This window comes from Myxocyprinus asiaticus, chromosome 3 (genome assembly GCF_019703515.2).
Source record: "Myxocyprinus asiaticus isolate MX2 ecotype Aquarium Trade chromosome 3, UBuf_Myxa_2, whole genome shotgun sequence".
Classification (NCBI taxonomy): domain Eukaryota; kingdom Metazoa; phylum Chordata; class Actinopteri; order Cypriniformes; family Catostomidae; genus Myxocyprinus; species Myxocyprinus asiaticus.
Genome location: NC_059346.1, coordinates 13316184 through 13341149, shown reverse-complemented (window position 1 = coordinate 13341149; position 24966 = coordinate 13316184). Strand labels below are relative to the sequence as shown.

General features: G+C 39.9%; 1 protein-coding gene across 1 annotated transcript in view; it reads left to right on the top strand.

Annotated features, from left to right (window-relative positions):
* LOC127418497 (transmembrane protein 132C-like) overlaps positions 1-24966 on the top strand; it is a 348303-nt gene that overhangs the window by 289658 nt on the left and 33679 nt on the right. The window contains exon 5 of the mRNA XM_051659094.1: positions 23409-23552. Within this exon, the coding sequence (XP_051515054.1) occupies positions 23409-23552 (144 nt within the window). The remainder of the gene's footprint in view (positions 1-23408; positions 23553-24966) is intronic.

Below are 24966 nucleotides of genomic sequence, written 5' to 3'. Positions count from 1 at the left end.
CCATCCTGATTCTAAATTCTGATCACACCAAACTAATTCTGAACTCTCAAGCCACGTTCTGGGTCTGAATTCTGAGTTCTGTAAGCATTCTGATTTTTTAATTCTGACACAGCTTGACAGATTCTCTTGTCAGATTTCTGCACTGTTCATAGTCTGCCCTTTCTTGTGCTGCTTGTTCTGTTCTCAATGTGCTACGGAGGCAGCTCTGCTGTGGGGAATCTGCGTGGATTAGTTGAGTGATGCTGGCTTATGGTACCTCTGATGCTTTATTGATTCAGGCTTTGGTCAGCCTCTGGAGAGAGCTGCTCGCTGGACTGCAGTGATGGATCCTGTTGTTTGAGGGTTTTGGTTCAGTGCACTCTTAACCGCACCCTGTGTGGTGAGGTCATTTGTGGCTGTCTAAGTAATTGGTCTGCAGACGCACCACATCCATGATCAAATCTGCTGGTTCATTTTCACAGTTATGTTTGTAATGATTAATGCATTTTGTATTAAATTGTTATTATAGGCACCAGGCACCAGTGGCAGTATTGGCTCACCTGGGGCCCTCAGTGAGATAAGACAAACAAAAACACTTTTTAAAAATGCAGTAGTTCCATATTTTTGAGTGAGAAGTGGTAGTCTAGTGGAAGAGCTTTTTTGTGTTTAAAGAAGCCCGGGTTCAAATCTCAACTTAATACATTTATTTTAATAAAACAAAGCAAATTTACAATTGAACATGACAACCATGCATCTTCGTTCTAGGAGCAGCTTTTTGCCATTGGCTAGGCAAGCAATGTTTACATAGCACATTTCATACACAATGGCAATTCAGAGTGCTTTACATAAAAATAAAGAAAATACAAGATACATAATAAATTTCAAACCCAATTAAGAATGTGAAATATGAATAAAAATTAATAAAATAAATTTAAAAAAAGCTGAAATAATTAAAATGAATAAAAATGAAAAATATTACTAAATTGTTAACACCACCTGTAACTGTTGTTAACCTTCCCTGATAAAACAGGGGATAACCAAAAATTGTTAACACACTGTAATTGTTGTTAACCTTCCCTGGCACAGCAGAGGATAACTAATTTGTTAACACCATCCATAACTTTTGTTAACCTTCCCTGATAAAAGAGAATAACCAAACATTGTTAACACACACTATTTGCACTTTGATAATAACTTTTTTTTTTCCAATGGTAAAAAGTCATACAAGTTTTACCCGCAATAATTGTGTAACTTAATTATTTTATTTTATGAAGTTGCATTCAAAAGCCACTTTGCTCAAAGATTTCAGGGGGCATTCGCATTTTACACTTAAGAGATTCATTAATAAAACACAGATCACAACCCTCCTGCTTTACTGGAACCAATTATAAAAAAATTTGCTTTCCTTCATCCAATACCACATGTCTTGCTGCTAAAGGCATCTGATTGATGATTTGTTATTTACCGCAAAGAAATTTCAGCCTCTGTACACAGACATTCTCAGTTTTATAGCTTTGCGTTTGTTGCCCATTGCCCATCTGATCCAGTCCTCAATCTAGCCTCTATTTAGGGAAGGAAACACGACCCATAAATCACCACCGTGACCATGGACACCTCTCTTCTCTCAGCGCTTTGTGATATATTTGGGCCTGTGCGCTATAGCTGCCATTATGGCAGGAAGTGCTCATAGAAAATTTAATATCAAGTCAAAGTGGAAAAAGGAAATGGGCTTAAGGATCGAAATATGATTGGCCTTTGGGGCAGTAGAGCTGAAATTAGCATAAGATGAACAGTACTGAGATTGGCCCAGAACTTGACAGCTGCATAGTAATTATTGCCCACCCCTTACTCTTTTCTCATAAATTCACAACTGGCAGTTGCTTGTACACTGGAGCTTTTAATGACACAATTGTCACTGCTGCCTGGGAGATGGAAAACTACAGTAGGGGTTGAAACACATGAAGTTCAGCTTTGCATTTATTTTCATCTATTACTGATGGGCAAAGAAGCACATGTAATTAAACTAGAAATAAAGACTAGTGTCTTTAAAGGCTAATTATTTCTAATGAAATATATTGATGCAAAGTGGCCGAAGGCAGCCTTGATATATTTATATATCACAGCCATCTGTTTGGTTTGAACATCTTTACACTGCAAAGGTGGTACAGAAGCTGCTGAAGTGGCATTTAGGTGTATTTACATAGACTAATTAATGCTGCTCAGAGCAAGCATAAATGCATTTACACAGCAACTACAATTGCATAAATAATGTTATGAGATTAATGTTTTTAATATAAAATTATTAGGGCTGTCAATCGATTAAAATTTGTAATCGAATTAATTACATGGTTTGGTGATTAATCGAATTAATCGCAGTTAATCATATACATAAATATTTGCTGAGAAAGCCCCTCAAATAACAAAAATTCAATATGTAATGATTAAATAATTATAGATATATTTAAATAATTATAAATAAAATAAATGTATTTTAAAAAATAATACAGAAAATGAAAATGCATTACATTATTTAGGCACACATGTTAAGCATTAAAAAGGACAATATAAAAAGTGGCTTTAGAATGCAATATATTGTTTATTTCCATATTACTGAACATATGCCTATCATTGGCATACAGTTTACAGCAATCCATTTTGCAATTGAATTCATCTAACAGTCCGAGATTTATTATAAGGGCTTGTTTAAGGACCCGTCAATGTACACCTGCATCAGACGGACGCTTTTGGAGTGTCTTGGTTGCGTTGCGTCATAAACATAATATTTTTAGATCGCTGTTTCAGGTTAAACTAAGTTTAAAACTGAGAAAAACACGTCTTGAGATCCCTGCCTTTGGATTTGCACTCCATCAAGCTGTGTTTGTATACAAGAACGTGTTCTCATCTGTGTTGTCTTGGTAAGTGTGGTTTGTTCTCTGTCTGTTTGAGCTGTGCGTTGCCTGTACAGCGAGTTTCACTTACTACCCCCTGGAGAAAACTGGTGGTATTCCATGTTTGAATTGCTTATATGGAAGGAATACTGTATTCCTTATACGGTCCAGGGACATGGTTTTTGCATTATTTTTTATATAATTAATCACACTGAATTAACGCTTTAAATCGACAGCTCTAAAAATTATGAATGTAGAAATATGAAATTAATGAAAATAAGTTATACTTTTCAATATGGCACTAAATTGTAAAATATATGCTCTATCATGACAAAAATAAAGTTTAAGGCTGCTCTGATGCTGCATTTCATTTACACAGAACCAGCTGCCTTTGATACTAGGGGCTAAGGTGGGTTAGGGCAGGCATAATTTAGTCTGGCTTATATGCACCATTGCATCTTTACACAGAATTTTGTTCAGGCACAGAGCAGGCTTAACTCGACGGTGTAAAGATGCCTTAATGGGCTATGTTCCAAGTCTTCTGAAGCCATAGATAAGCTTTTCTGCCAAAATGCATAAATGTGAATGTAAGTCTAACCAACTAACTAAGAAAATTGGAAATAAAAAAAAAATGTCTTGGATGGAATCATAATATTTGATATTCTCATGTACACAATGATAAACACAATTCAAAGAGTATCTCAGATATAGGGTCTAAAATTGCTGTCATTGTTATATTTATTTAAATCTATAGTCTGGCATAGGGTTCAAACTTTTGGATCTAGGGCTGTCACGATTATGAAATTTGCAATGACGATTGATTGTCAAAAAAATAATCACGATTATGACAATTTTTGTCTGTTTTAGGGATTTTACTTTGTAATTGTCATATAAAATGTCATAATTCTTAAGGTGTATGTGTCTTCATACACTTTAAAGGAATATGCTGGGTTCAATACAAGTTAAACTCAATTGACAGCATTTTGTGGCATAATCTTGAACATAAAAAAAATAATGAACTTGTTCCTTCTCTCCTTAATTTTTTTTTTTTTGTTGAGGTTTTAAAGGCAGAAATGTGAAGCTTATATACATTTATATAAGCACTTTTATATAATTCTTCTGTTAAATCTCATGCATAATTTGAGCTGTAAAGTTTAAGTTGTCTTTTATGGTTGTTTTAGGGATTACGGCTTATGTCATCATGGCAACGAAGTTGTAAAATTGGATGTAACTTTACACAGAAAAAAGGTTAATAAGCGATTTTATTACACTAAAATCCTGTATCATGCATATTGTTTACGTCTTATTTCTATACTTTTGAAACAGTGAGTGTTTTAACATTTACGAATTGGCTCCATTCACTTCCATTGTATGTGCCTCACAGTAAAGAAAGAGTCTAAATACATTTGTGGTAATCAGCATTATGCCACTAATGCTGTCGATTGAGCTTAACTTGTATTGAATCCTGAATATTACTTTTAAGACATAAAATATATTTTATTTTATTTTTAATTGTTTTTTTTTTTAGTCTTGGTCCATTTACATTTATTATTATATTATTTTAATAATACTATTTTCAATAGTAAAATATATGTCTTAAATTCTTATTTTTAAAAAGTTATTTTAAGGCTCTTCAATTAAACCCACGAGTCCTTATTTCGCATGAAGGAAAACCTTTAAGATTCTGTGTTTCTTCATTCTTTCATCTGTAGAGTAAGCGGGCATCTCCTCTGTGCCACTGGGTGTCTTTTAACATTAACGCCATTGACCAAGAACATTTTGAAAATGAACCTGGAGTGCTTTGCATTCACTATCTAAATCCTTGTTTAAATTTTCGCAGGAGTTTCACGCAAACAAACACTGACAGCACGTGCATCACAGCACTTCTGAAGTGTGTAATCTTCACACGCTCATCAGGATCTGCTCTGAGTGCGGTCCGTGGTGTGGCTCAGTGAGACACACAAATGCACCACGCCGTTCACATATTTGCTTAAAACTTTACTTTTTAAAGTGCACTTTAGCACACTTTTGCGAGTTCTATGCTTCAGTTATATGTTAATGCCCCATACTGTAAAATTACATTCAATTTACATTTACTGTGAAATGCTAACATTTATTTGATTTGAAGACAGTAATGAATAGTTGTCACTAACAAAGATCATTGTGAGATACTGGCAACCAGAAAACACCATGAGAGCATCAGACACAGCAGAGATATGTTCAAAAATAAGAGAGATATATCCAATACAATCTCCAAATCTGCTCCAGTGAGAAATCATTAGTATCTATGATTTGTGCAGTTTGGTTGTAACGCAAATCATTTTTTATTAAGCAACTGTTTGAATATTCGGTGCAGTTATTGAAGTTGTTAGTGGTATTGTGACAAACATATCTGATGTAAATCAGGGTTTTCACAAAATAGTGCTGGGATGAGTGACTGATGAGAGATTGATCACATGTTTGATACAGAGAGCGCATGTTGGAAGGAGTGAAACAAAGCATGCATGATTGCTCAAACTGTTTCTAAAGCTCCACCCATTGTCTGATTTTCCCGACTCTCATTACATCAAGTATAACCATCAGATTTGTGTTTGCATGATTATTTGTTGTTTAATTGTTTTGTGTAACTGTACAGCCAGTCAGAATGACTACCATAATGACTCTTGAAAATGGGCACTTTAAAATTCATACACATGTAATGCAAAGACATTTTTAAAACAAACCGACATGTTAATCTAAATTACAGAATGTCTGAAAGTTTTGCGAATGCTTAGAATTGCTAGCAACTCACCCTCCAGTTCCCGCAATGTCAAGCTTCGAGGGCTGAGCAAGTGCTTAATTATTAGGGTAGCAGTTTGTGTATGTGATTTCGTGCATGATGCTGAAAAAAGATCGGCCCTCAATCAAGGCACGATCGGCCAATCACCGATCCCAGCAATAGTTGAATAGTTGTTTATAACTGCTTTTGGATCTTTTAAGATAATAAACTTATTTGGATTTTAATCTTGGCCAGAAAAGAAGAAAAGTATGAAATGACCTACCCGTTAATCTGATATTCTGATTTGGATTTTCATTAATGCAAATGGAAAAGTAAACAGTGTTTCAGTTTCCAGTAAAACTGATTACTTTTGTAGTTTGTTTTGATGCTTGTGTTAATTTTTTATTTAATTTTATTTATTTTTTTGATAACATTATCCTCGGTTTAAAACAATCTGCCAAAATTACTAGTGGAATCTGAAATTGTGTTTAGATAAATTACATGTCATCTACATGCCCATTAAAAATTGTGTGTGTGACAGCAAGTTATGACGGCATTACATCTACTGAGAGATAATATGGAGTTGAATAAAAGGGGAAATTGTTGGTAAATTGTCAGCACAGAGGTGTAAACATGGAACTGAATCTGCCAGTCTATCTGCTAAAATCCTGCTAGCAAAAGAAGAAAAAGGCAGCTGTAGAATTGCTGGCCTACAGGGTTTGGCAAATCTGGAAATACAATCCTCCAGTTTCAGATGCTAGAGCTCCTCTGTTACAGCCCACTCACTCACTCACTCACACACACACACACACACATACACACACTCTCCAACCCAACTGACAAAACACGTATCATCACATATGCCAGGTTATGCAATAGAGAGAAGAAAATGCATGCTCTCACAGATGTCCATGCAGTTAGACATCATCTTGCATTACTGCTTGCTTGCATTTATTCAAATTAATTTTTAATTCTACAAAGAGACAGTTTTCAGATTTATTGATGTTTGAGGATTTGTAATGCTGCACAGACATTTTTTCAAGATTTCCAATGTGTCTTCAGGTGTGTTCAAAGCACCTCATTATGAATGCAATTGACTGAACTTGGAAACTGTCCCTTTTTTAATGTGTGTGGTAAATAAGAAAAGAACATTTGAGAATTGATTGTGGGAACAAGGAATCTGAAATGTTTTATTAGATCCTATTTCCCAGTCATTGGTGAATCAAATTAAATAGATCTTTTTTTTTTTTTTTTTTTCTACTGGTAGACTCAATAGCAGTGCATTATCATTGGTCATTCATGGTAGTAAAACTGAACTTAAGTCAGCAACTCAACTGACAAACCCCTAGAAGATGGTAATAAAACTAAATGCTACTTATAGCTTGTAACAAAAGGCTGGACACCGTGGTATACTAATGATAAAAGGTGAAGTCTAAGGGCCTTATTTTAGGAATGCTAGCGCTAAGGTTGATGTTACACCATATTTTCAGAGTTTGGACATGAACTATATTACTACCTGCTGGTGGAATCTCCAAACTGCAAATGCAGGAACTGAATTTGGACTTTGCACTGAAAACATCTTGGTTACTGGTGTAACCTCTGTTCCCTGATTGAGGGAACGAGATGTTGTGTGGATGTAGTGACACTAGGGGTTCGTTTTGAGAGCCCAATCACCTTTGCTTTATTCAGAAAAGGCCAGTGAAAATTGGCGAGTGGAATTTGCATGCCACTCTCCGCCCCAGACATACGGATATATATGATGAATGAGATGGCGTGCACCATTCATTCAGAGTTGTGCTGAGGAGCCGAGAGAGAGTCCCGGCCATGTCAGCGGTCGGTTCAGCGCCGCGGCAGGAGGGACACAACATCTCATTGATTACACCAGTAACCAAGATATTCCCTGTCTGTCTCTCACTCGACATTGTGTCGATGTAGTGACACTAGGGCTTCCTATACGAAACGCCGCAGGCGTTGAACAGTGTCACGAGGTACAGAGGAGCGGACACGGGCAGGCTGCTGCGTGCCTCGCAGCGAGCGCTCGACCACGTCGTGACCTTCCATCGAGTTAGGTAAGGCGTCTCCCGGGTCCCAATAAGGCTGGGAAAAGGCACTTACCCGAGTAAGCTACAGGCGGTGGCCTTTCCTGATTTTTGTATTAAGTAATTTCCCACCGAGCACCTGCTAGAATAACGCTGGGGAAGTGCTCTTCCCTCTCCAGCAGACCACATCCTACCAGAGGGAGGTTAACATGTGAAGAATACCTCACATGGACTTACCGACGGGGAAGTTCACATATGGAATGATGCCACTGGGGAGGACCATATCTACGGAGAGGGTACACAGCAACAGTGGCCGAGGCAGAGCAGAGCTCTGACGAGGGGAGACACATGGTTCACCTGAGGGGAAACCGAACAGTGGAAATGCATCATATGGGATTACCAAGGCCCCCCTTGGTAATCCCATATGATGCATTTGGGATCACCACGTATGGAGCACTGAGCCCAAGTACACGGGCTCACCTGAAAAGGGGCATTCCACAAGTACTGGGCCTGGCGGTGTCACTCCTCCGCCGAGTTCGCCACCCAATAGTGCTTAAGGGATTAAAGAGGCATCCAATGTTCACCAGTTACGGGGAACTGTTGTGGACAAGATGGCGCACATTATCACCTCAAGAGGGGAAAGATGCAATGCAAGCGATACACTTGACCGGCCGCCCGGCCTACCTGTTGTTACCCCATAACACTCTGGTCGAAACCGGTTCTATGCGCAAGTTGTAGAACCAACCCGCTGCTCTGCATATGTCTGCTAGAGAAACGCCCCTCGCCAGTGCCCAAGAGGATGCGACACCTCTGGTGGAGTGCACCCGGACTCCCAAAGGGCACAGCAAGTCTTGTGATTGGTAAGACAGAGAAATGGCATCCACAATCCAATGGGACAACCTCTGTTTGGAGACAGCTTTCCCCTTCTAATGCCCTCCAAAGCAGACAAAGAGCTGCTCCGAGCATCTAAAGCTCTGCGTGCAGTCCAGATAGATGCGCAGGGCATGAACTGGACACAGCAACGACAAGGCCGGGTCTTCCTCCTCTGAAGGGAGCATTTGCAGGTTCACCACCTGATCCTGGAAGGGAGTGGTGGGAACTTTGTGCATGTAACCAGGTGTGTGCCAGCCCGAACTCCTGGCATTCGCTGGTGACAGAGAGCACCTGCAGGTCCCCCACCCTCTTTATAGAAGTGAGCGCCACCAGGAGGGCTGTCTTGGACAAAGTGCTGAGCTCGGCATGCTCCAGGGGCTCAAAAGTGGGCTCTCTGTAAGGCAGGTAGGACCACAGAGAGATCCCAAGAGGGAGTCAGGTGCGGTCTAGGGGGATTAAATCTCCTCGTGCCTTCGAGGAACCTGGTGTTTAGGTCATGCTGTCGAGAGTGTCTCCCATCCAGTGTATTGTGATATGCTGCAATAGCAGCCACGTACACCTTCAGGGTAGAGGGAGACAGCCGTCTCTCCAGTACCTCTTGTAGAAAGGACAACTCAGACCTGACTGTGCATCTCCGTGGATCTTCCCCGCTTGAAGAACACCAATTCATGAAGAGATGGCACTTCAGAGCATACAGCCACCTCGTGGAGGGGGCTCTGGCCTGAGTGATCGTGTCTACCACCGCTGGCGGAAGGCCTGCTAGGTCCTCCGCGTCCCATCCAGGAGCCAAACGTGGAGATTCCAGAGGTCTGGCTGTGGGTGCCGGAGCGTGCCCTGCCCCAAAGTGAGAAGGTCCTGCCTCAGGGGAATGTGCCAGGGAGGGGCTACTGCCAGGAGCATCAGGTCTGAAAACCAAGTCCGGTTGGGCCAGTATGGTGCAACCATCAGGACTTGTTGCCCGTCCTCCCTGACTTTGCACAACATCTGTGCAATGAGGCTTACTGGGGGAAACGCGTACTTGCGCAGCGAATGAGGCCAGCTGTGCACCAAGGCATCCATGCCGAGGGAAGCCTCAGACAGGGAGTACCAAAAGGGGCAGTGAGAGGAATCTCGGAAGGCAAACAGGTCCACCTGCGTCTCCCCGAATCTCTCCCAAATCAGTTGGACTGCACGGGGGTGGAGTCTCCACTCTCTGCGGAGCATTACCTGCCATGTGAGCGCGTCCGCTGCACAGTTGAGGATGCCCGGGTGGTGAGTGGCTTGCAGAGACTTCAATGTCTGCTGACTCCAAAGGAGGAGGCGGCGGGCGAGTTGCGACATGTGACGTGAGTGTACACCGCCCTGGCATTTTATGTATGCCACAGTCGCTGTGTTGTCCATCCGGATCAACACATGCTTGCCTGAATCAACGGCTGAAGCCTCTGCAGGGCCAGCGATACTGCCAGCAACTCTAGGCAGTTGATGTGCCATTGCAGGCGGGGCCCTGTCCAGAGACCCGATACTGCCTGCCCGTTGCACACAGCACACCAGCCTGAATTCGAGGCATTTGTTGTGACCATGACATGCCTCGAGACCTGCTGTAAGGGAACCCCTGCCCATAGAAATGCCAGGTCTGACCAAGGACTGAAAGTTTGAAGGCACCGGGGTATGATACCACCACCGAGGCTGCCATATGCCCAGGAGCCTGAAATTGTTTCACTGGGTCCACTACCTTCTGCATGAAGGTTTTCAGGCAGGCCAGCACCGACTGTGCATGCTCGTTCATAAGGCATGCCATCAGGGTGACCGAGTCCAACTCCATACCGAGAAAAGAGATGCTCTGTGCCAGGGAGAGCTTGCTCTTTTCCCAGTTGACCTGAAGCCCCAGTCGGTCGAGGTGCCGAAGCACAAGGTCCCTGTGCACACACAATAGATCTCGTGAGTGAGCTAGGATCAGCCAGTTGTCGAGATAATTGAGAATGCGAATGCCCTTCTCCCTCAGCGGGGCCAGGGCATGCGGCTTAGTACTGCCTTGAAGCCCATCCGGGGTTCTTGGCGGCCGGCTGGCGGGCAGGCAATGCCGCCTTCCTGCGGGAGGATCTTATTCTCAAATACCGGTGTACGGGCTCTGATGGTGGGGGAGCCGGGGCCGGCACTGCAGGAGGACGGCCCTGGCGAGAGGCAGATGGGGCACGGGACTTCGGAGGCCTTTAGGCGTCCGAGCCACGCCACGACAGGATGTGTTTGATGGCCTCCGTCTGCTTCTTCACCGTCGAGAACTGGTGGGCGAAATCCTCGACAGTGTCGCCAAAGAGCCCCCCTTGGGCACATCGAGAATGTGGACTTTCTTGGTGTCACGCATCTCTGCAAGGCTGAGCCACAGGTGCCGCTCTTGGACCACCAAGGTGGACATCGTCCGGCCCAGGGCATGGCATGCAGGGCGGAAGTGGCCTGACCCACGGCATTGAAAGCCTTTGCCATGAGTGACGAAGAAAACGTACATGCCTTGGAAGGGAGCCTTGGTCGGTTCCTCCAGGTGGCTGCGCCCTGCAGGAATAAATGCACCGTGACGGCGCGCTCTACCTGGGGAAGTTCGACATATTCCTTAGCCGTTCTGCCGTCGAGGGTAGTTAGGGTGGACGAGCTGGTGAAGCATGTACGGGCAAAGAATGGTGCCTTCCACGACTTTGCAAGCTCCTCGTGCACTTCCGGGAAGAAGGGCACTGGGGCGGGGCGTGGCAGTGAGTCATGCTCCGAGCCCAGAAACCAATCATCTAGCCACGAGCACTCAGGGCAGGACGGAGGGTTCTACTCCAGCCTGATGTTCGTGGCCTCATCCTGAGCTCTACTGCCCGAGAGCGGGAGCTCATGAGATTCGTCCGCTTCCGAAAGCAGCAGCCCACCCTTGCATGCAAATTCAACTTGCCAATTTTCATTGACCTTTTCTGATTAAAGCAAAGGTGATTGGGGCTCTCAAGAATGAACCCCTAGTGTCACTACATTGACACAACATCGAGTGAGTGACAGACAGGGAACAGACATGGTATTGTCCTATTATCTGTAGAGGTGGTGGCGTAGTGGGCTAAAGCACATAACTGGCAATCAGATTGCTGGTTCAATCCCCACAGCCATCACCATTGTATCCTTGAGCAAGGCACTTAACTCCAGGTTGCTCCAGGGTGATTGTCCCTGTAATAAGTGCACTGAAAGTCGCTTTGGATAAAAGCGTCTGGCAAATGCATAAATGTAAATGTAAGTTTCTCAGGGAAAAAGCAAATTGTGCTTTGCTACACTTTATTTACATACAATACACCCACAGTTTGAGTGCTTACACCCACAGTAGCGCAAACACTCCCACCCATGACCACTTGCACTTTGCACTGGCACAAAAATAGTTTTTTGCCTACGAAAATAGAACCCTATATTTTTAGAGGTTCATATACTTTTTTCTTTCCCAGTTTAATAAGTGTAAGCAAGTTATTTGTAGGTTGACTTTCCAAAAATTGTAACACTGTTGCTCTGGTGCACACTCAAAATATTGTTATTTTTGTTTGAGCAGGACTACCTGTTTGCATTCCAGTTATGAAAGATGTCATGTCGGACAGGGCGGTCAGAATGTTTGGGGAGACCTGTTTATTTGTCTAATTCCGCTTGGTGTCTCTAATGGCGTAGAAATTATGCATGTCAAAGTCATATGGATTATTTTTTTAGTGCTTTTTGTCATTTTTGGAGCACACTAGCCACTAAGCATTTACTTTTGTAGTACGCAAAAAACAAAACAAAAAAAAATGTCCAGGACATTTAGCTAAACTTAGAACTTTGTGTTTTTGCTAAACTGCTAAACTTCTTTTGCCTGACAGAAATGTGTCTCTTCTTCTACATACATTTTTGCTTTAATCTTTGCATCCTTCCTCTGTGAGAGGGATTTTTCTCCTACGCAGATTAATCGCAGTTCCCGGCACATATAAATTTATTTCGGCCCAGACAGGTGACCTGTCAAAGAGCGTTATCCATCCTTTTTTGGACCCAGCTCACAGACGTTTGAAGATGCTACTATGCTTACCATTTGACAGCAATGATTTATAATGTCACAGTGACACCCGCGAGCTACCTCACACTATAACTGCATCATTCTCCTCTCTTCCACTTGAGGAGTGTGAAATTCATTAGCTGAATGGTTATAACGAGATTAGGAATGTGACGTAATGGATATCAATTATGATTTATTCAGTCTGGTTGCGTGAGAGAGCTGCAGCTGGATCTCTTGAATGAGAAGAGGCGTGAAAGCGTATGTGTTTGAATGTGGTGTTTGTGTATGTGCGTGTCTTTACATGGAAGCAGCTCATTCATTCGAAGACACTTAGAGAGCCACACTACTTCCTGTTTTTAGGGCTTATAACTGATGGATGACAAAATTGGTTTCACAGTTCATAAATTAATCTTTTTGTTTTTTTTTATCGTGGTTGTTTTGTTGGTATATATGTTTGTTATGTTCTTATTATTTCTGTTGTGTCATAGGGTGTATTTTTAGTTTTGGATGTATTTTTCTTGCCTTGTATATATTCGAGTGTTTTAAAGGGCTTCTTGTCAGATACATATACAGGTGGGATACAGATATGAACGTATTGCTTTCATTCATTCAAAATGTTTATTTGACAGGACCCCAAACTGCTCATCTTGCAGCTAGGTATATTATGTACATTTTCTCCTGTATTATATTGTCTCCTTTCTACTTTTTCTCTCATTTTTCAGACTTTTATTTTTCATTCTTGTTCATTTCCCTAATTCTCTTGCACACACACACAAACACATAAATAGCTGTTTTCTGTTTCCCTTATTCTGTATGTAGCATGAGTTGTGATAGACTTTGACTCTGGTGTGTCTCAGGAGTCTGATGTTTCTGCTTGCCTGATTTTAATGTGGATTTAATGTCTTCTGACAGCATCTGACAGAGTTCCCTACACTGAAAAAACCCTACACTGAACATATGCAATTGTTGCTTGCTATAAAACAGCACTTTGTTGTATGAAGTAATTTTACAAATATTAATGCTTTGACAGATTGTGCATAAACATTTTAAAATGAAATGTTATGGTAATAAGTTACACTCAGACAGCATGGGACTCTAACTCAGACATAGAGTGCCTTAGACTAATTGACGAGCGTGTCAACCACTACTCTATACAGCAATTTTAGAATTGCCAAGTGTGGTGTACTAAATATAAAATAAGAAAGTGAAGGCACATTATCATGTGCAATAGTCGAAATTCCAGATTCATCTTTTGTAAAACAAATAAATCTCTTTAAATATCACAATATATCTACAGTTGTGCTCAAAAGTTTGCATACCCTTGGAGAATTGGTAATATATGTACCATTTTTAAAGAAAACATGAATGAGCAGGCAAAACACATTTCTTTTATTTCTTATGGGCTTCATATTCAACTGTAGGTTATAACAGAATGGCACAATCATAAAACAAAACATGGCAACAAAGAAAAAAATGAAATGACCCCTGTTCAAAAGTCTTCATACCCTTAGTTCTTAATACTGTGTATTACCCCCTTTAGCATCAATGACAGCGTGCAGTCTTTTGTAATAGTTGTCTATGAGGCCCCAAATTCTTGCAGGTGGTATAGCTGCCAATTCATCTTGGCAAAATGCCTCCAGGTCATGCAAAGTCTTTGGTCGTCTTGCATGAACCGCACGTTTGAGATCTCCCCTCGAGTGGCTCGATGATATTAAGGTCAGGAGACTGTGATGGCCACTCCAGAACCTTCACCTTTTTCTGCTGTAACCACTGGAGGGTCAACTTGGCCTTGTGCTTAGGGTCATTGTCGTGCTGGAAAGTCCAAGTGTGTCCCATGCGCAGCTTTCGTGCAGAAGAATGCAAATTGTCTGCCAGTATTTTCTGATAACATGCTGCATTCATCTTGCCATCAATTTTCACATGATTCCCCGTGCCTTTAGAGCTCACACACCCCCAAAACATCAGTGAGCCACCACCATGCTTCACAGTGGGGATGGTATTCTTTTCACTATAGGCCTTGTTGACCCCTCTCCAAACATAGCGCTTATGGTTGTGACCATAAAGCTCTATTTTGGTCTCATCACTCCAAATTACAGTGTGCCAGAAGCTGTGAGGCATGCCAAGGTGTTGTCATTTGTGGCATTGGCACAGTAAAGGCTTCTTTCTGGCAACTCGACCATGCAGCTAATTTGTCTTCAAATACCGTCGTATTGTGCTCCTTGAAACAACCACATTGTCTTTTTCCAGAGCAGCCTGTATTTCTCCTGAGGTTACCTGTGGGTTTTTCTTTGTATCCTGAACAATTCTTCTGGCAGTTGTGGCTGAAATCTTTCTTGGTCTACCTGACCTTGGCTTGGTATCAAGAGATCCCCAAATTTTCCACTCCTTAATAAGTGATTGAATGGTACTGACTGGCATTTTCAAGGCTTTGGATATCTTTTTATATCCTTTTCCATCTTTATAAAGTTCCATTACCTTGTTGCGCAGGTCTTTTGACAGTTCTTTTCTGCTCCCCATGGCTCAGTATCTAGCCTGTTCAGTGCATTCACATGAGAGCAAACAAACTCATTGACTATTTATACACAGACACTAATTGCAATTTAAAAAGCCACAGGTGTGGGAAATTAACCTTTAATTGCCATTTAAACCTGTGTGTGTCACCTTGTGTGTCTGTAACAAGGCCAAACATTCAAGGGTATGTAAACTTTTGATCAGGGCCATTTGGGTGATTTCTGTTATCATTATTATTTAAAAAGGAGCCAAACAACTATGTGATGATAAATGGTTTCATATGATCACTATCCTTAAATAAAAGACAGTTTTTTTGCATGATCAGTCATATTTTCAAAATCAATGCCAAAATTTCACAATTACTGCCAGGGTATGCAAACTTTTGAGCACAACTCTATGTCTCTCTCAAAATAAGTTTTCATTAACACAACATTTAGATTTTTTCTTTGGGAACACAACTCAAGATGATCGACAGGGAAAATTAAAATGACTAAAATTCAAATCAGAAACTAATCTGATTTTACGGATCTAATTTATTTCTGCACTGACTCTAGATCAGTTACAGCCTGCATTTAACTAATTCATGGTTTCACTGTGGAATCAATGTCCCCTAGCGTAACAGCGAAACATTACAAAACTGTTTCGAAACAGAATGACGGAGACTCATTTGCTGAAATCACGTGATTTGGCCAGTTTTTATACGCACTCCTAAGCATTGGTTTGAAACAAATGATTCGTAAAGGTTTCGAAGCTTCATGAACCATGTTTTGAAAGCACGCATCACTACTAGGGCTGCAACTAATGATTATTTTGATAATTGATTAATCTAACGATTATTAGAACGACTATTTGACTATTCGGCGATTATTGCAACGATTAATCATTAGCTCTTAACCGATTATTCAGCTTATGGCCAACTAAAATGGTTGTATTAAACGTGCTTAATAACAATAAAGAGGACAAAATCATGTTTTAAAAATACCTTTAATGACATTCACTGAATTAAAGGGAAAAAAAATACTTTTAAGTTTAATTCAGTAAAGAAATTCACTGCAAACAATCCTATTGTTATCAAGTGTTTTTGTCTTGTTTTCCATTTAAAATTGTCTAAAAATCCTTAAAACAATATACATTTACTTGAGAAGCATATTTAGACTTGCTTTAAGAGAATGTATCTTAAATATAAGTGCATTTTGTATACAAGTGTATTTTTTCACTTGTTTATACTTCTGTGAGTGCAGTAAAGACAAAATCTACTTATATTTAAGATCTATTCTCTAAAAGCAAGTCTAAATATCTTATATGCTGCTTCTCAGGTGAATGCATCTTTTGAAAAAGGATTTTTAGATATTTTAAAATATTTGTATTTTTAATATTATATTCAACACTGTCAGATAACAATTTTTTTCTACTGTAGTATAGCTGCTAAAGAAAATGTATGTTGTTTTAAAGGAGTTTTAGATATATATATGGGAAAACAAGCCAAAACAAAAACAAATCAAAAACGTATTTTGTTTCAGTGTATAATGGGGTGAAGACTACCCTCTCTCACCTTTTTGTTCACTTCAATCCATCTTTAACTCACAAAAAAATAAACTCTCTCTTATTAATAAAGCTGCGTATTGCCAATTTTCTTCATGATAAGAAATGCACAATGACATATATTATGATTCAATAAGTCGCAAGCCATCACATTATAATCTAGCTGCATTAAGCGTGCGTGCTCGTGATGAGCATCCCTGCGACAGAGTGTGCCTCAGCCAGTTGCAGTTTCAATCTCTCCCTTAGATCAGGATATTCACGCAACTCATAGAAGAGGTGCTGACCGCACAGAGAAATGCCAGTTTCGTAGTTATTTACATGATCTGCTTCCATATTATTTGAACTTTAATAAAGCTATAACCCATTAAATATAACTGCATTTACTGTAAGATGTAACGCCGGGGTGTTTCTGTTAAAGACACTTATGTGGAGCGGCAGCTCCAGCTCCACTTATTCCACAACAAGAATGCTTCTGTATTTACTTATTTTGTATTTTTGCATTATAATTCCCTCATACTTTGCGATCTACACTGGCAGCCAGAAATTTGGAATAATGTACAGATTTTGCTCTTATGGAAATAAATTTGTACTTTTATTCACCAAAGTGGCATTCAACTGATCACAATGTATAGTCAGGACATTAATAATGTGAAAAATTACAAAAAAAATACTAAACTACTTTAAAAAGTCCTCCACGTGCAGCAATGACAGCTTTGCAGATCCTTGGCATTCTGTCTGTCAGTTTGTCCAGATACTCAGGTGACATTTCACCCCACGCTTCCTGTAGCACTTGCCATTGATGTGGCTGTCTTGTCGGGCACTTCTCACGCACCCTACAGTCTAGCTGATCCCACAAAAGCTTAATGGGGTTAAGATCCATAACACTCTTTTCCAATTATCTGTTGTCCAATGTCTGTGTTTCTTTGCCCACTCTAACCTTTTCTTTTTGTTTTTCTGCTTCAAAAGTGGCTTTTTCTTTGCAATTTCTCCCATAAGGCCTGCACCCCCGAGTCTTCTCTTTACTGTTGTACATGAAACTGGTGTTGAGCAGGTAAAATTCAATGAAGCTGTCAGCTGAGGAGATGTGAGGCATCTATTTCTCAAACTAGAGACTCTGATGTACTTATCCTTTTGTTTAGTTGTACATCTGGCCTTCCACATCTCTTTTTGTCCTTGTTAGAGCCAGTTGTCCTTTGTCTTTGAAGACTGTAGTGTACACCTTTGTATGAAATCTTCAGTTTTTTGGCAATTTCAAGCATTGTATAGCCTTTATTCCTCAAAACAATGATTGAAAGACAAGTTTCTAGAGAAAGCTGTTTCTTTTTTGTCATTTTTGACCTAATATTGAACTTAAGACATGCCAGTATATTGCATACTGTGGCAACTCAAAAACAAAGACAATGTTAAGCTTCGTATAATGAACCAAATAGCTTTCAGCTGTGTTTGATATAACGGCAAGTGATTTTTCTAGTACCAAATTAGCAATTTAGCATGATTACTCAAGGATAAGGTATTTGAATGATGGCTGCTGGAAATGGGGCCTGTCTAGATTTGATCAAAAATGACTTTTTTCAAATAGAGATGGTGCTGTTTTTTACATCAGTATTGTCCTGACTATACTTTGTGTTCAGTTCAATGCCACTTTGGTGAATTATAGTACCAATTTCCTTCTGAAACAGCAAAATCTGTACATTATTCCAAACTTTTGGCTGCCAGTGTACATCACCTGAAGCTGGTTGGAAAGTTTAGAGTGTGTTGTGTTTGTGAGCTGTTTTCTTCCTCTCCTCAGTCAGGTGTGTGCTGCAGTGCTGTTCTCTCACGTAATCATTAGAGTGTAATGTGATCTCATGTTACGTTAAATGAGATCAAACGACTATTCGACAATGAAAATTTTTGTCTACAATTTTTTATTGTTGACGTTGTCGATAACGTCGACTAATCATTTCAGCCCTAATCACTACACAACAGTAAGGGCACTTGCACACTAGGGAAAGCTCCGATGGAGCATTGGATGCATGGGACTGTGAAAGGTCTGTTTGGAAGGCTTGCACAACATAGAGATGGCTATTTAAAATATATATTTTTTGACAATGTACCAATAAACATTGAAATTCTTCTCCAAGCTCTCTCTCCACAACTACTATCTTTTTAGCCTGACAGAGAAAGATAATAGAGGACAGGGAATGAATACAGCATATGCTTGAGCTTGTCCACCATGTTTTTCGATTTCACAGTGCAGCTCCCGCCTCTCTGAGATTCTCATTGGTCAACGGATGCTTACACCACAGTGCGTTGCAGCAAAATTTTAAATGTTCTCAACTTTTGGTCGCATGACGGAGCTTCACTATCGGAAACCCTCGTGTTTTCCCTGTCCGGCCACTTCTGTTGACTTTGTTTATAGTTTCTGTGGCTGGATCCTGACACTCATATGTGTCTCCCTTGTTGTATGAGTGCACATGGTTTTGTTGGTTTTTCATTGCCATGTGCACTCATGTCAGTTAATTTTTGAGTTTTGAGTGTCGTTAGTCTTGTTATCAATTTATCAGTTACACCTGCTTTCCCTTGTTACCTTCCCTATTTATTTCCCCTGTTGTGCACTGTCCTGTGCTGGTTCATTCCTCTTGTCTTGCCGTGTTTCCTGGTCGGTCTGGTTTGTGTCAGTTAGAACTAGTTTGTTTTCTTTTGTCAGTTTTTCTCTCTTAAGAGTAGTTTCATTTATCTGCCATGTTTGGCCAAGACTGGGCCTTTTGTGTTAGATTCCCAGTTTTTGTGTTTTATTTTCTCCCTAATAAAGGATTTTTGGCATATATGACTGTCTGCATGTGGGTTCATTCACATATTGTGACATGTCTATTCTTCCGATGCACCATCCCCTTTGAAATCAATGCATTTGCAGCATCTCGGATGCAGCGTTAACTGTAGTGTGTAGGCGCTTTTAGTCCCATTTACAGATACCATACAAATTAATGGGGAGAGCTTGTTTTCAACCTTCCTGTTGCAGCCTACAGAACAAAAGTGTTTTCTAAACCTTGGACAAAAATATGATTGATAAAATGTGTGTTTGAAAGTTGTTTTCCATAGAAGTACAGTAGAGCATTTGTTTTGAGACTTTTTTTTTTTTTAAAGCTGCTCTACGTAACTTTGTGCTCTGTAGCGACATCTGTGGTTGAAACCGAAGAACACTTTATGTCAGTCATGTTTCGGCACTGCTCTTCTGGCGGATGAATCTCATGATTAACTTACCTGGCCATCACCTGTGTGTGATCATGACTGGGAGATATTCAGAGCCGGAGTCATAATGTGCTATTTTCATGTTGATATTACGTTATACGATGAAACATTTAAAATTAAAATATTACTTGCTCTGATGAAGTTAAAAAACACTCTTATTTACATATTTTGAATGAATGAATTTTACAGTTATAGCGCTTTTCTGACACTACACTCAAAGCGCTTTTACACAGAGAACAGGGGACTCACCTCAACCACCACCAGTTACCAGTGTATTTTAAAGTGTTTTATCTACTATTAATGTTTGATTTGTACTACACTTATCAATTTTAAGAGGTGAAACTCATGTTATGGCTGATACGAGTTCAATGGAAGACTTTATCATTTTTATATTATATTGTACAGCCTCAGTTGATTAGTGAACCGTAATACTACAATATGCAATGCACACAATAACACCATAAACTAAAAACATTATACAAGGATTCAACAATGATCAGGATAAAATATACTTTATTAAATATGAAAATAATATGCTTAATTATGCAATTTAACAATTACAAGAAGTCAGTTTCAGAAGTCATGCATAATAGTAAACATGCCACAGTAACTTCCCCCGACAACTTAGATAAATCGCAAATGGTTAACACACTAGTAATGTTCGATTCATAAAAGCATGACATTGTATAAAAGCAATGTAAGCTTCAACAACCCTACCAGACAACATATCCAAGCATTATAACAGGTAAACAACTTTTCCAAATGGATAACAGATAAACATCCATCCAGACTGCTGCGATGCTGTCCTGAACTGTGTGACAGTGACTCACTGAATTGAACAGAGTAGTTTCTCCAGCCGGAACATGAGACAGCCGGTACTAATTTCCTGTGTTTACGGACATGACATAATGACGCAAGGATGAACGACATAAGCCAGCAATTTCGCATCAAAATCTGACCTGACAGCTCAAAATACAAATCATTTTTATAGGCTTACCATACTGAATCGAAGTAAGGTAAGGGCATTGTTTTGAACACTGATTGTTTATGTACTCAATCAATAATGGCATTTTGTTCATTTTTAACCCCAAAATCTTATGTAGTGCATCTTTAAGGTAAGCAAGATACATGTCTTTAAGTCAAGCAAGTGTGTTGTGCATGTTTACAAATGAGGTGTAAACATGTATTGTTCTAATAGCCCCTTTCCCACATGAATGAATGAATGAACGTTACATTTATATAGCGCTTTTCAGACACTACACTCAAAGTGCTTTTCACAGTGAACAGGGGACTCTTCTCAACCACCACCAGTGTGCTGCATCCACCTGGATGATGTGACGGCAGCCATAGTGCGCCAGTACACTCACCACACACCAGCTATTGGTGGAGAGGAGAGAGTGGAGCCAATTAATGGATGGCGATTATTAGGAAGCCATGATTGATAAGGGCCAATGGGGGAAATTTGGCTAGGACATCAGGGTTACACCCCTACTCTTTTTCGAGAAGTGTCCTGGGATTTTTAATGACCACAGAGAGACAGGACCTCGGTTTAACATCTCATATAAAAGTCCTGGTACTTAACCCTTAATAACTTTCTAGATGAGAACTTTCCCTCTTGCATTCGCTTGCACAAAAGGAACCCCTTAGTGACGTCTTCTAGCGTTAACCATTTTTCTCCTGTAGTTGTTTGCACGCACGATTCAATAGCAACAACAACAGCAAAATCAACAACACTGATGGAGGACACCTGAATCGGAGCTACACTTTTGTTTGGACTGTTTTAAACATCGGAAAGCGTAGGCAGCTATCTTGCTGCCTAATCAGTTAATGGCTTAAACGACAGTGTTTGTGAATGAATGGAATTCTTAAGGAAACCGATCTCAGAACAGTTTGAAAAGCACCTTATTTTCATCATACCTCTTTATACAGCCTTCGAACTTAGCATTTTCCAGTTTTCGGATGCAGTCTGTGTCTTCAGGTTACAGTTTTTACACTGGGTGCATGAGCCGTGAGTGCGGTGTCCCTGCAGCTCGCAGTGAGAGAAGAGATGAGGCGTGCCGCCTACCACGCTGCACACGCTGAAATGTATTATAAACCTATTTATCAACACAATCTTACAATTAAGGCTTTTATGACTTTAAATATATTACTGTACCAAACTACTCATTCATTGACTTAAAGATGTCTTGATGCAAATTAACCACGCAGTAACAGGCACAGAATACTTTCCTAGTGTAAATTAGATTTCATGATGGTTAAGTTTATAATAGATTTCAATTACCCATTCGCGATAAACATCTTGTGTATGTCCGTTATCCCAGGGTGAAAAAAAAGCAATGTAGTAATCCAGGAATCACTTTATTTTCAGTTTAGTCACACAGTACTTATGCACTGAAAACTCAACCTGTTGAAGTCACACAGCAACTCTGCTCACCCCTCGCACACACACATGTGAAACAGGTGATACTCTTTAGAATACTTTGTTGGTTTTATGTTATTTCTGTTAAGATAATTGGAAAATTAGTGCAGTCCTCCAAACTGCAGGCTAGCAGCTACAAGTTTGTTTACTCTTGCCGTCTGCCAACTTCTTGTGTTTTTCATTGCTTTTTGCGTCATACATGTTTGACCAATCAGAATCAGAAGTTTTTAACATTAGTATAAACAAATAGATACACAGGCAGATAGATAGATAGATAGATGAGTAGACAGACAGGAAGAATCCATTAAGGAAACACAGGGTTTGTTCCACATTTATTTTGTATATCTCTCTGGTCCATGTCTGGTCTCTCTCTCTGTCTGTCTGGTGGCAGTTTTGAGCTCCTCTGTTAAATGGTGTTCTAATGGAGACTCATTATTGCTATGGATACTGCTGAAAGAACTGCGATAACTGACCTCTCTTCGCACCATAATTACCAGCCTTTTCATAAAGTTCAAATGTCAATTATGGTCACTCCTCAAGCTCCTCCTAGCTCTCTCATTCTCTCACTTTCTTCTGCCTCCCCCAAGGGAATGTGTTCTCATGCTAAATATTTATGCAATAAATACTTGAGGAGATGAATTTAGAGAGCCCCGACCACTCATCAAGACCTATTAACCCTCTCTGAATGTGATGAAATGATTGCATAATTGAGAATATGATAATTAATCTCTGTCAAAGCAGAGCAATCATGAGATATGAAACATTATTGTGCCAGCCGCCATGAGTTTTACATTAGACAGGATTGCCTTTCCAGCATCTCAATTTATTGCAGATTGTTATTTTCAAATCAATTTATCTGTGTTTGTGGTGGGTTCCAACTGTTCAAATATTCCATCCAACATTTTATTAATATGAAAGGATAGGGCTGAATAGTTCCCAGAAAATAAAATGATTCAGGATTCAAGTTACTTTGAAGAACTTCTTTAATAAAATGCAGGCAAATCTATGGTTTTCTACTTTTTTCCAATTATGATACGAACAGATAATATGCTAATAGAATAACTTTGTGTGTCTGTACTATGTAATAATATAATAATAACAATGTAATAACACAATTCTTTGAACAGCATCTATCTTTCTGCTTTTTTGTTTCATATAGGACACAGAGATCCTGAACACTGCAATTCTGACTGGACGGCGCGTTTCCATGCCGGTAAAGGTTGTTACCGTGGAGCAGGATGGAACGGTGAGAGAGGTGGATGACCCTGTGACCTGCATCTCCACAGATGAGGACGTCCTCAAGGTGAGAGCTCACCTGTTTTCTCCTCTTTATCTCACACTGCCTTATATATCTTTTGCCCCCCACTCTCCATCAAAAGATCAGACAGGAGTTGCATTGTTGATAGATTTCATCTCACAAATCACTTGAAGCAACAGACTCTAGCGTGACTCAGGGAATCCCAGGGTAGAGGCACAGAGGAGACAAATAGACAGGAGGGGGAACAGCAGGTGCCAAGGAAAGGCTGTTTTTTCCCCAAAAGCCTTTTCTTTTTCAAGATGACTTCACAAATGCACATGCACACAAAACAGAACTGAATAATGGGCTCAAAGACAATGCAAAATCTGTCACATGAAACAACCAAGCAGAGGGAAATTAAGACACAAAATGAAAGGGGAACAGAACAAAGAACAATGGAGCTAAGAGGATGACAAATACTGATGTAACACATCAAAGATAAGCAAATCAACCACATCATACCAGTCTGATTATTTACTAATTTATTATTGCGTCTTATATTGAACTAACTACACCATTCTACTGACAAAGCATGATGGCCATCAAAAGTAGCCTTGTAGTATTCTGATTAAATAATATACTTTTACCTACAATAATAATATTATAGTAAATGTTTACCAGTGACCAATTCTTTTGGAGGGCTCTGACAATTGTGACATGGACTTTAATGGAAAATTTTGCCCCATTAAAGACCTCCTTAGCCTGTACTTGATTTAATATTGGAATAGAAAAGGCCAGGGGGAGAGCATAAGATATGAGCATTATTTTCTGTAATTGTACAAATTTTTATTTGTTTTCAGAAAAGAGAGAATTCTCTGTGCTTTTCTGTTGTAGAACGGCCATACAAGCTATAATGTTATTGCTGTGCTTTACATTTCTTACACTGTTGTTCTTTTGTAAAAGATAAAACACTTGTTTTTTGTAAAGATGGTCAAATTTACCTTTGGGCTTTGCGTGACAGTAGCATCAGAGTCTGTGTTGCCATGTCAAGTCAAATTTATTTGTATATTGATTTTCACAACAGGCGTTGTTTCAAAGCAGGTGTACATGAAATTATGATATAACAGAAAATGAATGAATATAATGCCAATATTAGTTATTTATGTTTAGAACTATTAGTGGTTAAAATTAGTAAACTAAGTAAGTGTTGTGGGTCAATAATTAAACAGAATGATTTTATATTAACTATAAATTATAGTGTTAAAGTCCTTGATGTCATCTCAAATTAACTGATGAAATACACGTAGATGCATTGTCCTTTGATTTTGGCCAATGAAGGCTTTTGTTAGTGGTTATTTCATTTTCTGTGTAGTTTAAGAGAGTGTTGTCCCTCCTTTAACCAAGTTGATATAGGTATCATTCAATGAGGAGCATCGCAGTCCAGCTGGAAGCTTATGGCAGGTAATTTTGGTGAACTCCA